Here is a 15,606-nt window from a genome sequence, read left to right on the forward strand (position 1 = left end):
TTATCTGCCAATTTACCTTGAAAATTAGTCTTTAGTATTCTCAAGACTTAGCAATGCTATGTTGACTTTTAAAAATTTATTATTTTTCTGTTTTTTTTTAAATAGGATTCTGAAGGAGTGGATATTATGTTGGGCATATGTGCAAATGGGCTGCTCATCTACAAGGATCGTCTCCGAATTAACCGTTTTGCTTGGCCAAAAATTCTTAAAATTTCCTATAAACGAAGCAATTTTTATATTAAAATTCGACCTGGAGAGGTAAGGTGTTGTCCAAACATCATTTTATATATATTTAGAGTTAGCTTTAACTTATTTAAAACTAATGGTGCAAATTAAAAGCAGATTAAAAATTTGTGTTCTATGCTAATAAGCTTTAGCATTTGTGTACCCTGATATTAAAAACAAAAACTTCATAAAATGTTTGAAATGTTCAGGCAACTGACAAAAGAAAAGTGGTTGGCAAAATGACCACTTGATCTCTTGACCAACTGATGACCAGTTTTCCCATTATTAGAGGAGACTACCCTACAGCAGAGAATAAGATGTATTAGAGTACAAGAAAAGCCTGTCACTTCCATCTCATCCGGAATTGGAATGTGTCAAAGTGTTGTAGATCCTGCTACTACATAGGAAATTGGACGATAGAAGAGTAGATAAAGGTATTATAGAGGCATTCCTAATGAGGTATAGAGATATTAGTTGTAGATGGTTATTTGCAAAATACGAAGGAGTTACGGAAGATGGATTCAAGAGAGGATTCTGATGTAATTGAGTCAGATGGGATGGACTAAGAACAGAGGCTAAGATTTGAAAGTCAAGGATCCTCTTGACTACTGTGGATGACGAGTTTTTAAGGAAACTGACATCTCAGGAAATATTGTGATTAAAGTGGAAATCAACCCTGTAAATGTATCAAAGAGGAATGGAACTTTGTGAAAACGGAGTGGAAAGAAGCTTAATCCAAATAGTTCTGAAAGCAAATTTGTATGAAAAGCCCGTTTCTTGACAGAAAAACAGTAAAGTCCAGAAAGAGAGAGTCAGAGATGGCCTGTAAGGCGGAGGAAAATTAGAAATATAGTAAATTAAACTATCTGAATCAAAGTGATTGCACAAAGTTGGATGTAAATAATTGTACTTCTAGAAAGCTTTGTAAGGCCCAGAGTAGATTCTGGAGACAATTTGGCTGGAAGTGGCTTGATAGTTGGTGGGAGCTCAGTTAGTTTTTGAAATGGGTTATGCTTATTTTGGAATTTGATGGAATCTGAGAAATGGAAGCCATTTGCAATGTCAGCTAGCATGTAAACTTGAAAGGAGATTTCAGTGGAAGTGAAGTTTAAAGTAACAGGAAATGTATTCAAAACAAAATATTGTGGATGCTGGAACTTTGAAATGAAAATGTTGGAGTCAGTCTAAGTCAAACAGCATTTGTGAATACCATTGCTGAGGTTGCATCACCAGGCAGAGAATGCCTCAATAGTAGTGCTTCCTTGATACAAATCACTGCTTGGAGGACCAGACTCATGCAAGCAGGATCTGACAGTTGGGTGGTGCACTTGCAGCACTGTTGCTGTGGGATGGCCATTACCACTAGGTGGCACCCCTTATCTGGTTTGGAGTATGCCTTAATGCTGGGTCTAAAATAAACAAAAACAGAAATTGCTGGAGAAACGCAGATATGGCAGCATCCATGAAGAGAAAATGGTTAACTTTTCGAGTCCAGTGACTCTCCTTCAGACCTGAAAACAGCTAAGAAAAGGTAATACTTATGCTGGTAACAAGGATTGGAGGATGGGAGACGGAGTGAGCAGGTAAGTGGAGAGAGAGAGAGAAATACAGGAGAAGAAGACAAAGGGATTGGTGAACGTAAGTCAAGGATGAAGACAAGCTAAGTAGATGATAATGGGGACTATGTGCTGTTGGAAACGGGTTGGCTATTCTGAAAGCAACCCATTTTCATAAAGTATCACTGAACTCAAACTGTTAACTCTATTTTCTTTTCACAGATGCTTCTGAGTTTCTCTAGCAATTTCTGATTTTTTTTTTGTTTCAGATCTCCTGTATCTGCAGGTCTTTGTTTTATTAAACTCTGGGTCTGTATTGTCTTGATAGGTATGAGTGAATTAGATTCTTCAGTCATTTGATTTGAGTCTTGCATGAGTCCAGTAGCCTGATCTTAAATACTCGTGACAAATTAGAACATGACCTTGTCGCAATAAAGAGTAAAATTCTTGTGGCAACATTGTCAATTTAAGTATTGACCTGTGCATAACTGCATCATCATCATCAGAGTGAGTGATCACATGTATGTGTTAGTTGTGTCATGACCAATATTGACAACTGCTGAACTGTTCATTATATAACTTTGCCTATTTAATTCCATCAACCTACCTCTTAAACAATAATTGAAACACTGCAGCAGGAAAATTTACATTGAATGTCTCCAGCATCCTGCAAAGACAGATCTTCTCAGCTGGCATTTCACATGCAATCTCATTAATCCCAGCCAATGTGTATCAACATTGCCTGGTCCACTCTAAATTTCATCACGATTAACAGCAACAGAGATTTTTGGCTGCTTTACCTGGAAATAGAGGTTAGCATGATGGTAGAGGAGCTATTCGAATGTAAACACAAGATGTTCACATACTGAAAGCATCACCACACTGCAACAGAAAAGTAAACGTATCAACAGTTCATCAAACAACTGGATCTCTTGTGAACAAATGGTGGGTGGAAAGAGTACAGGAAATCAAACCACTTGTGGTCAATCGTGATATGCATAGGTATTTCATCACTGTTAAGACTGTCTACACCCCAAATATTCAAAGGATGCACCTTGCTAAGGACAAAGGACAGGGGCATTCTCTGTCCTTTGGATGAAAGTTTCTAAGAGCATCCCCAACTGAGATTCGTTCTTGACCTGAGCATCCTCCAACCCATCCCCAAACTATCCAGTTTGACCATACTGCAATGGAGTTTGAACTTTGATTCTGTACTCAAGCGGTATACGATGGGCTGGAAACTCTGCAGAACCCCTTGGACTGCATACCTGGCAAAGATATGTCCTTATTGTTTGGCAGAGCAGGCTTGAGGGGCCAAATAGCCTATCCATGTTTCGAATTGATATGTCCATATCCCAACACTATCCAGCCTTTAATAAAAGTCATTCATCAGTTGAAAAGCAACAAGGCTTATGGAGTAGATAAATCTATTGAATTTCAGAATCACTGTTGATTGTAAGAGCTCCCCATCCCTCACCTGGGAAGAGGAGCTCATGACATGAGATCTTGAGTTACTGTAATCATGTTCATCTCCAAGAAATCTGCTGTAAAAACGTAGGAGTCTCTCTGATTTTTTTTCAATAAGGAACAGCATTGCAAGAATCCTCAAATTCCAAACCCAGAAACCAATAATGACTATTTTACATAATGTTTTGATCTCATGAAAGCCTTTGACTCTGAGTGATTTCCTCAAATGTGTTTGTATCAAAGATTTGTCACCATCCTTTGCTTATTAATTTTTGACATGCAAATCTGACCTTTACTAACTGGACCATTTCAATTTTCAAATGCAGCTGTGTCATTAAAACAACATTTTTTTTCATTCTACGTCACTATAATTCAACACTGTTCTTCCAGCAAGTTCCCCATAGAGATAATCAGGATGGATGTGAAATTATTCAATCTTTATTGCCTCTATTCCAAAACTAAATCACTTCACTCTCCGTCATCAAGCTTCAGTACACAGACAATGCTTCTGTGTATGTCGTAAACTCCAAGTTATTATTGCTTCTTTCACTGAGGCATTAAAGGGGATGGACCTTAATTTAAACATCTGGATAACTAAGATCCTTTTGAACTCACTCCTGGAGCATAACATTACTCTCTTCTTTGATTAAGATCCAAAGTGAAAAAGTGAACTACTTTGCACACTTGCTAAATAATTCTCAGTATGAAGAAATTATAATGACAACCAATTTAGGATTGTCAGACTTACAATGGAGTGCCTTTGTGTATTGTGAGCTACCTATATAAATATAGAAGGCTCTGTTCTTTGCAGCCATAAAGATGCTGTATGTTTATACTTTCTGTTTCCACTCAACATTCAGTTACATTACATGTTGTAAGTGTCTGCAGAACACACATGGTTAGCCGTCTCTGAGTGCATAGAACTAGAGTGGAACCAAGACATCCTTGGTCCTGAAGGACTGCTTAAGTCATCCTGTTTTACATTTGAAAAAGTTGAAATTTAATTGCTTTTGTTCTTATGTTTTATTGTCATAGAAAAAAGTGTGTTTCTTTTGTGGGTTCGCAAAGAGTTTTTTTCAAAGAAGCTTTTATGTTTAAACAAAAGTGCAAGATATTATTTCTTGTAGAAGCAAATGCTTATTTTGTTGGGAGTCCCCTTTTAAAGTTGAAATTTTTTTATTATATTCCTTTCTAGACAGAACAGTTTGAAAGTACAATTGGTTTCAAGTTGCCTAATCACCGAGCAGCAAAGCGATTGTGGAAGGTTTGTGTGGAGCATCATACTTTCTTCAGGTAAGGCTGTTCTGTATTTGTCAGACCAGCCAAAGTAATGAATGGTAACCTTTAGCAATTCAAATGTAGGCAGTCCTAACAAAATGGTATTTACGGTAGTAATAGAAAACGATCCTTTATTAATGAGTGCACAAGTGCTCCCTTTGCTTTCATTTTTTTTTCTGTCTTTTTACAATTTCCAGAAAACATCTTTATCCATGATCCTTTTAAAAATTGCTTTATACATAGATCTATACTATAAAGAAGGAAAAATAGTTGCATATTTTTAAAATGAAGTACTCCTTACAACAAATTCATGTCTGATATGGATAGTTTCTAAATGAAATGAATTACATTTATGTCTGTACTCAAAATGCAGTACAGTGTAAAAGCTTCCCCATGACATTCCTTGTTAAATTCCTTTAATTTAGAGGATTTCAGAATATTTTTCTTAATAGTTGCTTCCTAAATTTGAACCAATGCATGAAAGTGTTGTAATATTATATAAATATTTCAAAGCAGTTAATTCTGAAATACATGAAATCATTTTTTTCAGGCTGCTATCCCCTGAACAAACTCCAAAAAGTAAATTCTTGACTTTAGGCTCAAAGTTTCGTTACAGTGGTCGCACACAGGCTCAAACACGGGAGGCCAGTACACTCATCGATAGACCTGCACCTTATTTTGAGCGTACTTCAAGTAAGCGACTGTCCAGAAGTCTTGATGGAGGTAGGTGGCCCGTGAATTTCAATAAACCATCAAACTTTAATCTGTCCTCAGAAGAAACATCGAGAGAAATCACTTTCTCTTAAGTAATCACTAACACATCTTTTGCTAAAAAAAAGAATTTTAGATTTAAGTGTCCACTATTCTCAGTTCGTTTTTGCTCCAGAACGTGTGCAGTTAAGTGGTCCACCAGGCCATAAATGGATATTACTTTGTATTAAACTGACCTGTAGAAAACTGTCCCCATAACCTCTATTGATGGAGCGTGCAGCAATACCTGGACAATTATTTTTCAGGCTATGTGATTTATGGCATTGTTCTGACTTGATTTTGACTCCAGTTCTTTGTCTGGACACACACAATGTAAAAAAGAAATTGGGTGGAGAGATAAGTCCATTTTCTTCCCTGTGCTATATCAACTGTTGATGTCACAAATTATGTCCTTTCTCAGCACTGATCTCTCTGTTGGATAAGTGTATATTTAACAGATAATCTACAATATTAGTGTGACTTTTACTTCACTTTTATGTGTGAAGTTAACCATAGTCCACAATAGATCTTGAGTACATCTATCCATTTGAGAGACAGAATTGGTTACTTGTATCTTGATGGGCACCACTCCACAAACCTGGGGCAAGGAGGGGAGGCAAACCTCTGTGAATTAATACAAGCAGAATTGGAATTGAATCCACATTGATGGTTACTTTCTGCATCATGTTCTAACTGAACTAATGATTACAAATTTAAGCAAAAAGGTTTCTTTCCTCTAACAGGCCCAGTAGATGGCATTAATGAAGTGGGGCTGTTGCAAGATTCATCTTCTCTAGATGTTCCTCAGAGTTCAACAGCAGAGGTGACTGCCACCAAAGTTGGTGTCATTAAAGTAGGAGCAACTGATGAAAAGATAGAAGTAAAAAGCAAAACTACTCCTTCAAAAGAATCACAACTAGAAATGCCAATGGAAATGAAGGTATTGTACATTTTTATTAGAAATTATAGGCAACAGGTTTTTGAGTTAGTGCACATTAGTAACTAATGTTGTACCACGCAAGTGATACATGACTTATTTTTCCCACTCACTTCAAGTATCAGATGAGTATTTCTGGGAAAAGGGTAGGAATAATTGCAGTAAAATCTAGCTGTGTATAATATATTTTGACTAAATCAATAATTCTTTTGCATTTTCTACAGAGAAAAAAATCATGGTGTCTATTTATTGATTCTTAGGGGAGATTGATGAAAGAGATTGAATACAGTGGGACTGATTCAAAAATGTCCTTTAGTTTGAGGGGAAAGGGGAATAGAAGGAAATGTAATATGAGCATTGTCTGTCACCAGTGAGGTACATTTTATTTTCTCTTATTGACCTAGATGAAAGGAAGTGTAATTTCTCTCTTTAAATTAAGTGCAGTCACTTATTCTAACAATAAAGGTAGCAAAATTATTTGTGGTTAGATATATTTACTGAACAAATGAGAGAAAAGATTCAAGGGAGCAGAAAATTAGTGAATTCACTTAGATTGAATGTTTCAAAATATTACTGCTTTTAAATTTGTTAAACTACAAAGTAGCTTTTATCAGATATGCTGACTTTTCCAACTCTGCATGTGCCTAATTCTGGGATATGTAATTAATTGTGGATGTCAAAATTAATAAGAATAAATGTAATTGTTGAAAAGCAAGGGACTTCCCTGACTCATTGTTGAGGTGTATTGGAAAGTTTGGATGCAGCAAGAAAATGCAGGAAATTTGGGCAGTCAGAACGCATACTCGTGAAGAAACCACAATGTCATCTTTCACCATTTTATTTTAATGTCTTACAAATTAATTGCGCTCTCTTATATGCTTAACCTTTTGATATTTGTTGATCTTGGGTAATCTGATGTGGTCGCACAGGAATTATGTAAAGCAGCAAAATGTTTTGAATTATATTTCAAGTGTCACTATTAGAAGCACTGTATTCTTAATAGCTAAAGTTAACACAAAATAAAGGAATGCAGAGGACCATGTCTTATAAAATGTAGCTAGGCTATTTGTAGAAAGAAAACTGCGCAATTTTACTATTGATGAACAATTTTCCCGTGTTTTGAATTTCAAGGCATTTAGGAACGAGCAATTAAAGGCTGTTTCAACCAGCAAAGTCCACATCCTTTGAAAAAGTAAAAAGGAAAATGATAAAAGGAGAAAACTGGGTAGTAACCAAGCTGACGTTTAGTAATCATTATGCAAAAGATGTATGGTGTTTGCTTGTTCTTCCTTGTTGTGTTTTCCCTATCCATCTTGCAAGAGCTAAAGTTGTCTGCATCCATTTGTTTGAATTTGTGGAGTGACTTTCTGACTAATATTGTTTCTCTTTTCTTTTTTATTTCCTTCTATTCTCTCTATACTATCTGCTACATAAACATGTGTCTACTGGGTTTAATTTAGTTCCATAACACACATCCCCCATCTCCTACCTGTTCTAGTTATTCTCCCTCTCTAAGTCTCTTTCCTATTCCTGAGACAGATTTTCTCTCTGATATTTCAGAGGATAGTGCTTTTTCAGCTGGTGAATTAGACAAAGAATGTGTGTTTGAAACTCTTTCTTCCGATCCTAGTCCACATGTAACGACTCCAGAGCACGAAGCAGCATTATTAACTAAGCCTCTTCAACCTGATCCTGTATTAACCACAACTGTTCAATGTAATTATTTTGTACAACAGGATCTGAAGGAAATAGAAATTGGCTCTAATCCTGTAAGAAAGACATTGACGTTCGCATTTTTAAATCTTTACAAGTGTTTTCCTCCCAAATTACCTTCGTTGCTTGATGAGGATGGATATATAAGCTTTCCCAGCCTTCCTGATGACTGTTCAGCTTTGATTCCACCAAGCTTTCAAAAGTACATTCCTATTACGTCTCCATCACTCATTCCATCTATCATCATTATCTTTGTGTTGCTTTTGTCTGCATCCCAGTCTGTCCCTTTCTCACTCACCCTTTCCCTTCCTCTTGCTCTGTCTCTCTGCTACCTGGAGCCTAAGGCGACAACATTATATGCCTCTTATGACAATGACCTGAATGAGAAAGCAGAGGAAGAGGAGGTGTGTAAATTTGTCGCTAAATGTGTGGCATTTGAAAATAGATTTTTATGGGTGGATAGTTTAAAATAAATTAAAAATGATCTTTTTGGCAGAAACATAGGACTGAATATTTTGACCAATGTTGAATCTTGACCTACTCGTCTGAACCTCCAGCCTATTCTATTTACTCTAATGATTCCAAATTTCTGTTTCAATCTTGAACTACCTGGACATGCACTTGTATTGTAGCATGCTTCTGACAAATTTAGAAACAAAGATGTTCAATCATGCTGCCATGTAATTTGCAGTTAGTTTCCATTTTATTACACTCAAACTGAACTTGAATAGATGTATTTGAGTTACTAAAATTTCATGATCTGTCGTTTTTTTTTTAAAATGAAATTTAATACAAAAGCTTTCTTTTCCGAGTACAGTATTTTACTTTCTCAAGAAATGATTTTTCAGCAACTGCCAGGCAGGTGGCACTATTCCACTTCAAAACAGATAAATTTGTGTTGGTAATCAGGGCTACATTCGATAAAATTACTTCCCATTGTCCCAAAATCCTTCCACTCAAATTCTGACAATTTGGTTGCTCATTTGAAACACAGCAACCAACAAAATGGACGAAAATAAGTGTTTAGGATCCCTCTTAGTCCTACTGGAGACATGATAGAGGTGGGAAAATGTTGCATATCTGTATCTAGGCAAAGTGACATCACAAGGAACTGCTTTCAGACATAAATTCCCTTGGTCCTCATTTTCCCAGCAAAAAAACATTGAATGTATATATCGTTGGCAAAAAGGAATGCTTTTAACTATTAATTGTAAAAGGCATTGGGCAAACCACATCTGAAGTACTGTATAAAGGTTTGGTCTCTGCTTCAGAAGCATATGTTTGTAATTAAAATGGTTCACTGGGCTAACTTCCAGGATGAAGAAGTTGCATTTTGAGGAAAGGTAAACTCATTAGAGTTCAGAAGAATAAAAGGTGATCTTAATGTAAGATTCTGAGTAAACTTGACAGCTTAGATACTGAGAGGGTATTTCCCTCAGAACTGGAAAAAGCCTTTAAAAGTAAGTGATTTCCCCTTCTTATGGAAGTGAAATGAAATTTCTTCTTTCGTAGGGTCTTTCAAGTCTGGTATGTGCTGGCACTTGTTGGTTGTAGGACCTATGTCATAGTCTTCCTATAGACGGGTAGTAGGCTGTGTCCATGCATGGTTCCAATACCGCAACAAGGTGGAGGACCAGATGTTGACAATTGTGAAGACTCCTTAAAATGCAGGTGCCAGTAAAAGCGATAACATACTTAATTCAGGTGAGGAAAAATGGTAGTTCCCTCTCCAGAAAGATTATTTGATCAATTAATTGCAGTTTGAGGTCTTAACTGTATAAGTTGTCTACCTCTGAGCGTCAGGTTCCATTGCACTTCCCAAGTTGCAACAGTAAGTTTCCCCAACAACAGGAGTGCATTAGGGAGCCAGCCCTGTGTTGCGCACGTCCCTGTGTCCCTGCCTTTCCACCCTGATCCTTCATCACCCGAAGCTCACATCAGAGGGCTGGGAAAACAGTGCATAGCTTCAGTTTCCCAAAATTCAAGCATAAAATGATAAACCAATATAAATAGTATGTTTAATAAATCATGCAATTAATTAATGCAAATTTGTAGAGGGCATATGTAAATATCTGAAATTTCTAACTGTTCTAGCCCTGTTAATGTAGTACTGAAATTTTGAAAATTTTCAAAGAACAATTGTGGAAAGTTAAAGTGGAGTAGGGCAAAAATATACTGGAAGTACAGACATAGCTACAGTATGAGAATTGTGGTTGAGATATTATTTGTTGCATATCGTTGCTTTTTCTCATTGATTAGTTTTTTTTAAAAGCAAAGAAATAATTAATATTTTCTTTTGCAATTTGCTGAATACATTCAGTTGGAGCAACAAGAAGAAAAAATGCAGCCACAAAAGGTTGATTCAACTTAAATTGCATTCTTTTCCATTTCGGCTATTAGATTTTAGTGCTCTAAGATGTCATATGGGGTGTTGTGGTATGCGTTCTCCATTCTTTGATTTTTTTTGTTTTAGTGTCTGCATGTCCCATGTGAGATTTTTATGTTGGAATTTTCTTCCCGTTTTCTTTCTCAATTTTACAGAATAAATCATTGAGCATAGAAGGAGAAAATATTTATATCAGACATAGCAATTTAATGTTGGAGGTTTGTATAAAATCCAAGTATATAGATGGGCTGATGATTTGCACTGGATGATTCTTTTCACTAGCAGCCTGTTGTAATGGATCTTGCATGTGATGCATGAGAGTGCAAAACAGAATGCACGCTTCACATCCCAAAGTTGTATTTTTCAAAATCTGTGCTGTGATTGATTTAGCTTGGTATATTAGCATGCAGTATCAACCACATACCAAGTAGAACCAAAAGTATTTTTGCTGCAGTTACTTCAAGATGAATGAGCACATTTACTAACCAGGATCACTGCAGACTAGTAACTGAGCTAACTGATATTCAGATATAATTTTGAGATTTTATTAAGAAATATGTATAATCTGTACTAAAATCAAACATACCACTGCAGGGTTTCACACTAAGTGTGCAATTACATATGCCTTGCCTCACTGAATATCTAATGTTAAATCTTGAAAGGAACTGTCATTTACTTTTGTTCTTTTTCTAAAGCTTGTATCATCTTTGATTTTAGTACAGTTCCTAAAATTTACAGCAAGTGAAAGAGACCTAATTCTGCCAATCATGATTCTCCTTTAGGCAAAGATGCATCTGAAATTATTTTTGTCATTGAAATTAATATTTCACATTCCAAATTGCTAATGTGTTTAATGCAACACCTAAGTTGTACTATTAGTAAATAGGCATCACTAGGCAAGTAATATCTGGTAATACTTATTTAAGTAAGTTCTAAGCAATTATGGTTTACAAAAACTAAACAAGCCACTTTTCTTCAATCAGTAAGGAACAGATTTTCAGTGAGCCTAGGCATTCCTGTGTATTATTCATTTTTTTGACTAATTTAGTTCTAATCTGTTGTGTCTCATTCTAATTGTGTACATATGCGGAAATTAGGACCTTGATAAGACGCAGGAGGATCTATTGAAACATCAAGCTAGCATTAGCGAGCTAAAACGCAGTTTCATGGAATCCACACCTGAACCGCGTCCAAATGAATGGGAAAATCGACTAACCAAACCCTTATCACTGCAAACAGAAGGGGTATGTGTCAGTAGCAGAATCTGAGGATAAAATTGAAAGCTTAATCCAACATGATGGATGTTTGTGTTTGTGCAGCTTGTAATGCTTTCATACATATTAGAAAACTATTTACAATGCTAGTTTGGATTAGCACCTTTGTGTTTGAGTATATTAACAAATTATGATGTTGGCAACCTACCAATCATTCCTAATTTATTCTTCCTATTACATAATTGCATTTCTCGATGTTGAAATCTAAATTATTATTTCAAGCCCATCACTTTTATTCACAATAACTAATTTTAAAGAACATGCAGTAAGAACTCCTTTACAATTTAACATTCAAACGTTTAATTTACAACTTAACTCAGAAGCATTGTCAAAAGAATAATGAGGTCAAATATTGTGCAGGATTTATCTTTCTCAATTACAGGAATGAGAGGTTTCCAGTTTGGGTTTATGCTAGCAACTGTAGGAAACCTGACCATAGTTTCACCATGGGCAAACTGATGTAATGTCATGTGCAATTTAGGAGAATTTGCCAATTCTACCTCTAGCAGCAACTCCATGCCAATTACTTGTTCTACACAATGATGCATGTAAGAATTTTTCCATCCCAGTGCTATCATGTCTCCTGTAAGATGTGTACATTTGTGTTTCTTCTTGTAAATCTTTATGATCTGTCACTATGACAATCCTTTCTTCTGTTGATGCACTATTTATGTCTATTTCCATTGCTAAAGTTGAAAAGCATTTTGTTCTCATCAAAGACGAAGGGTGGTTAGTATTTGAAAATAAAGTATTTCTCCTTTAATTAACTATTGTAACGAAGCAACTGCCAATTCAGGAATTGCATACAGCTACAGAATGAAATTCTCCCTCTCTCCTGTTTCAGCCTTGTATCAATACTCTGTGCCACACTTGCATGCTGCTTCCTTTCTCCCCCACACTAACTGTCCTTATGGTTTCTCTACTATTATGATTGTCAAATTAGGAGTAAAGCAGACTAAGAATTAATTATAATTTTGTAAAATTATTCATACCATCAGTGTGCTTGGGGCTCTTTATTAGTATGGGTGAGATTTAACCTTCAGATTCCAGATCAAAAGGATATTTTGCTCTCATAGCACACAATCCAGGTCCAATAAGCAATTCTTAAAATTGTTCCATTAGTTTTGAATCCCCATAAACCATTTTATTTTTTGCTGCAGTTTGGTTCTGATTTTTTTAATGATTGACTTTAATTTCTCCTTTTCCACCTCTATGGTGTTGTTGCTTTGGAACAATCTTGCTCTGGCCAGTTTCTGGCATATGTTCACACCAATAGATAGAATCTTTAGCTTAGCAATTATAATGATTTGGTGCAAAAATTGTTTATTGGGGTATGTTTGTAGATTTGCGTTTTGAGTTGCGCATTACATCACAAAATTGTCAACTTATAATTTTCTAACCCTTCCAGTCAGAGGCATTTTCAACACATCTCTGGGAACACTGGTGTTAAGTGAAGTAAATGGCAGATGTTGAATGGGAATGCATATTTAATAATTCTCTAAACTCTGAGGCTTTGAACATCAAAACACCACATGTTTATAATTCTGAAATTCTATTATGTGGATTGAGAGTTTGCTATTTTGAAAATATGTTTGAGACTGAACGGTCATATTGCTTTAAAACCTGTTTGCTTATTTTGTTTAGACGAGTGCATGGATATGAAGATATGGTGTTCGAATATGCTGTAAAAAAAACTGCATGTTTTGTTACTTACAACCAATAATATATAGATGCGTGATATGATGTAACTTCTGTCTCTTTTTTTCTTCTGTAAGACTTTGTTATCTTTGTTAATCTTTATTCTCAATTTTCTAACTGCGTAGAGCTTAGAAGAGGAGATAACATCGCTTTTACTTAGTAAAGAGAGCTTCTCACCAGGCTTGATGACTTCCTTCTCGTCTGCTATTTCTCAGGCATCAGAGGGTGATGGGTTCAAAGAAAAAGCTGCTGCTGAATCTGTTTCTCTCATATGCTCCAAGCAGTTGTCTGAGGTGCTTTTAGAATGGAATTTATGATTGGTAGTTTTAAAAGTCACAGTATGTCCGACATGTTGCTATGAATTTTGTTTTGTTCCGGTCATTATTTGTACATCCTGTTGAAATTTACACATTTTTAAAAACCAATTGCTCTGCTTTCATGTTGTGTGTAGCTGTATGGTAATTTTTCACAGTTCTGCATTCTATATATATTTACACGTGGGGAGTACTTTTTAATCTGTCATAGTTGATTTCTTCCCATCAATTATTGGTAAAGACTACTCATTCTATGTTGTTGTGACTGCTTACTGTCCTCCAGGATCATGTTTCAAGAGCAGAAGGGTCTCCAGCAGGGGCCGGAGATATTGGCAAGGTTGTTTTTATTAAGTAATTCCACCAGCGCATAGCCACTGTAACATCACTAATCATTTATTGTCTTGGTTTCAGTGATCATCCTTTTAAGTTTGCATGGTTGTATTTCATGCTTCTTGCCTCATCCTTTATTTTTTTTATTCATTTCCTTATGTAGAGCTCAGATGAGAAACAGAAATCCGAGACGGAGGAGCAGGCAGAGGTTGTAGTGGAAGAAACAAAAGTGATTGAAGAGGTAAAGAGAGCACCCAGCCATTCAAAAGTAAAACTTGAAAAAGCTGTTGAAAGCAGCACAGTTGTACCCGCCTCTAAAGTGTCATCAAAAGAGGGTCATGCCTCATCCTCCGATAGCCATAGTGAGAGTGAGGAAGAGGCAGAGTACCACCCACAGATCAAGGAAGGAGAAAATATAAAGAGAGAAAAAAATGAATTTAAGACATTTACTACAGTAGGAATGGAGTCCAAGGTTTCGGTAACAGAATTTGACAAAGTACGTTTTCCTATGGTACATAAAATGCAGGATGTCCTGGAAGAAAGTTTGCAAGAATTGCAGAATGGAGAGCTTCAGGAAGCAAAGCAAAAGCAAGAAGACACAAGACCCAAACTAAATGGAGATGTTTCCTATGTTGATAGTGATGCTGTGCCACAAGTTGTGTGTTGCTCAGAGGTAAATGTTCGCAGCAATTGAGTTAGAAGTAAACGTTCATGTGTGGAGTCCTCTCCAGTGTATAATGCCTCTCTCTTGGTCTGTTATGGGTTTTCTGGAGCAACCTCCATTCACTTAGATTCAACAAGTTTTTTCTCTTCTGCAAAATGGACAGAAATAGTTATCAGCCGACCCTCTGCCTGCTTCAGTCTTGGTTTCTGGCTGCCTTGCTTGCATTGGAGGTCTGAGCAGCCACCAGATTATTTTTGTGATGTTGTATTTACTTTAGTTTAATGTTTGTGTCCTAGTGTCATGCTGTCTGTTTGAAAATAAATGTTTTTAGTTTTTCCATTAGCCCACTTCTGGTTTGAATATTTTCCATTCTTTTAATTTCACTTTATTCTTGCTATGGGTTTTCAGTAAAATCTGTTTTTAGCTTATTCTCTGTTTATGCATGGTTTTTACTTATTTAACTTTTTTATTAATAGCCTCCTGTGGTAAAGACAGAAATGGTGACAATCTCTGATACAGTGAGCCCTGACAAGACTGAAATTGCAACAAAAGAAGTTCCAATTGTTCAAACAGAGACTAAAACTATTACATATGAAGCTGCCCAGGTAGACCCTAATCTTCCTAACAAAGTAATGAAGTTTCATTTATCATTATTACCATACAGTGAGGAATGCAATATTTGTATACTATGTAAATTGTAAGTGGCACTTTATGTACTTATTATTTTCCAAATCTTTCCTCCACAATTTTTAAAGTTGTAAAACTGTTCTGTTAACCTACAGCATTTTGAAAAATTGTAATTTAAAATTTATCACTATTCTACATTTTTAAAGTTAAAAATCACACACATGGCTATAGTCTAACAGGTTTATTTGGAAGCACTAGCTTTCAGAGCACTGCTCCTTCATCAGGTGGTTGTGGAGTATAAGATCGGAAGATGCAGAATTTACAGCAAAAGTTTACAGTGTGATGCAACTGAAATGATATATTGAAAAAGACCTGGATTGCTTGTTA

General features: G+C 36.0%; 1 protein-coding gene across 17 annotated transcripts in view; it reads left to right on the top strand.

Annotated features, from left to right (window-relative positions):
- epb41l2 (erythrocyte membrane protein band 4.1 like 2) overlaps positions 1-15,606 on the top strand; it is a 208,153-nt gene that overhangs the window by 171,318 nt on the left and 21,229 nt on the right. For 2 of the 17 annotated variants that reach the window (XM_043683418.1, XM_043683428.1), the window contains exons 9-19: positions 106-258; positions 4,444-4,541; positions 5,077-5,249; positions 6,020-6,216; positions 7,674-8,330; positions 10,247-10,282; positions 11,410-11,556; positions 13,410-13,577; positions 13,882-13,935; positions 14,092-14,601; positions 15,069-15,197. In XM_043683418.1, the coding sequence (XP_043539353.1) occupies positions 106-258; positions 4,444-4,541; positions 5,077-5,249; positions 6,020-6,216; positions 7,674-8,330; positions 10,247-10,282; positions 11,410-11,556; positions 13,410-13,577; positions 13,882-13,935; positions 14,092-14,601; positions 15,069-15,197 (2,322 nt within the window). Of the gene's footprint in view, positions 1-105; positions 259-4,443; positions 4,542-5,076; positions 5,250-6,019; positions 6,217-7,673; positions 8,331-10,246; positions 10,283-10,467; positions 10,531-11,409; positions 11,557-13,409; positions 13,578-13,881; positions 13,936-14,091; positions 14,602-15,068; positions 15,198-15,606 lie in introns of all 17 variants that reach the window. The other 15 variants (XM_043683473.1, XM_043683480.1, XM_043683453.1 and 12 more) reach the window with 15 other exon arrangements.

This window comes from Chiloscyllium plagiosum, chromosome 3 (genome assembly GCF_004010195.1).
Source record: "Chiloscyllium plagiosum isolate BGI_BamShark_2017 chromosome 3, ASM401019v2, whole genome shotgun sequence".
NCBI classification, from domain to species: Eukaryota; Metazoa; Chordata; class Chondrichthyes; order Orectolobiformes; family Hemiscylliidae; genus Chiloscyllium; species Chiloscyllium plagiosum.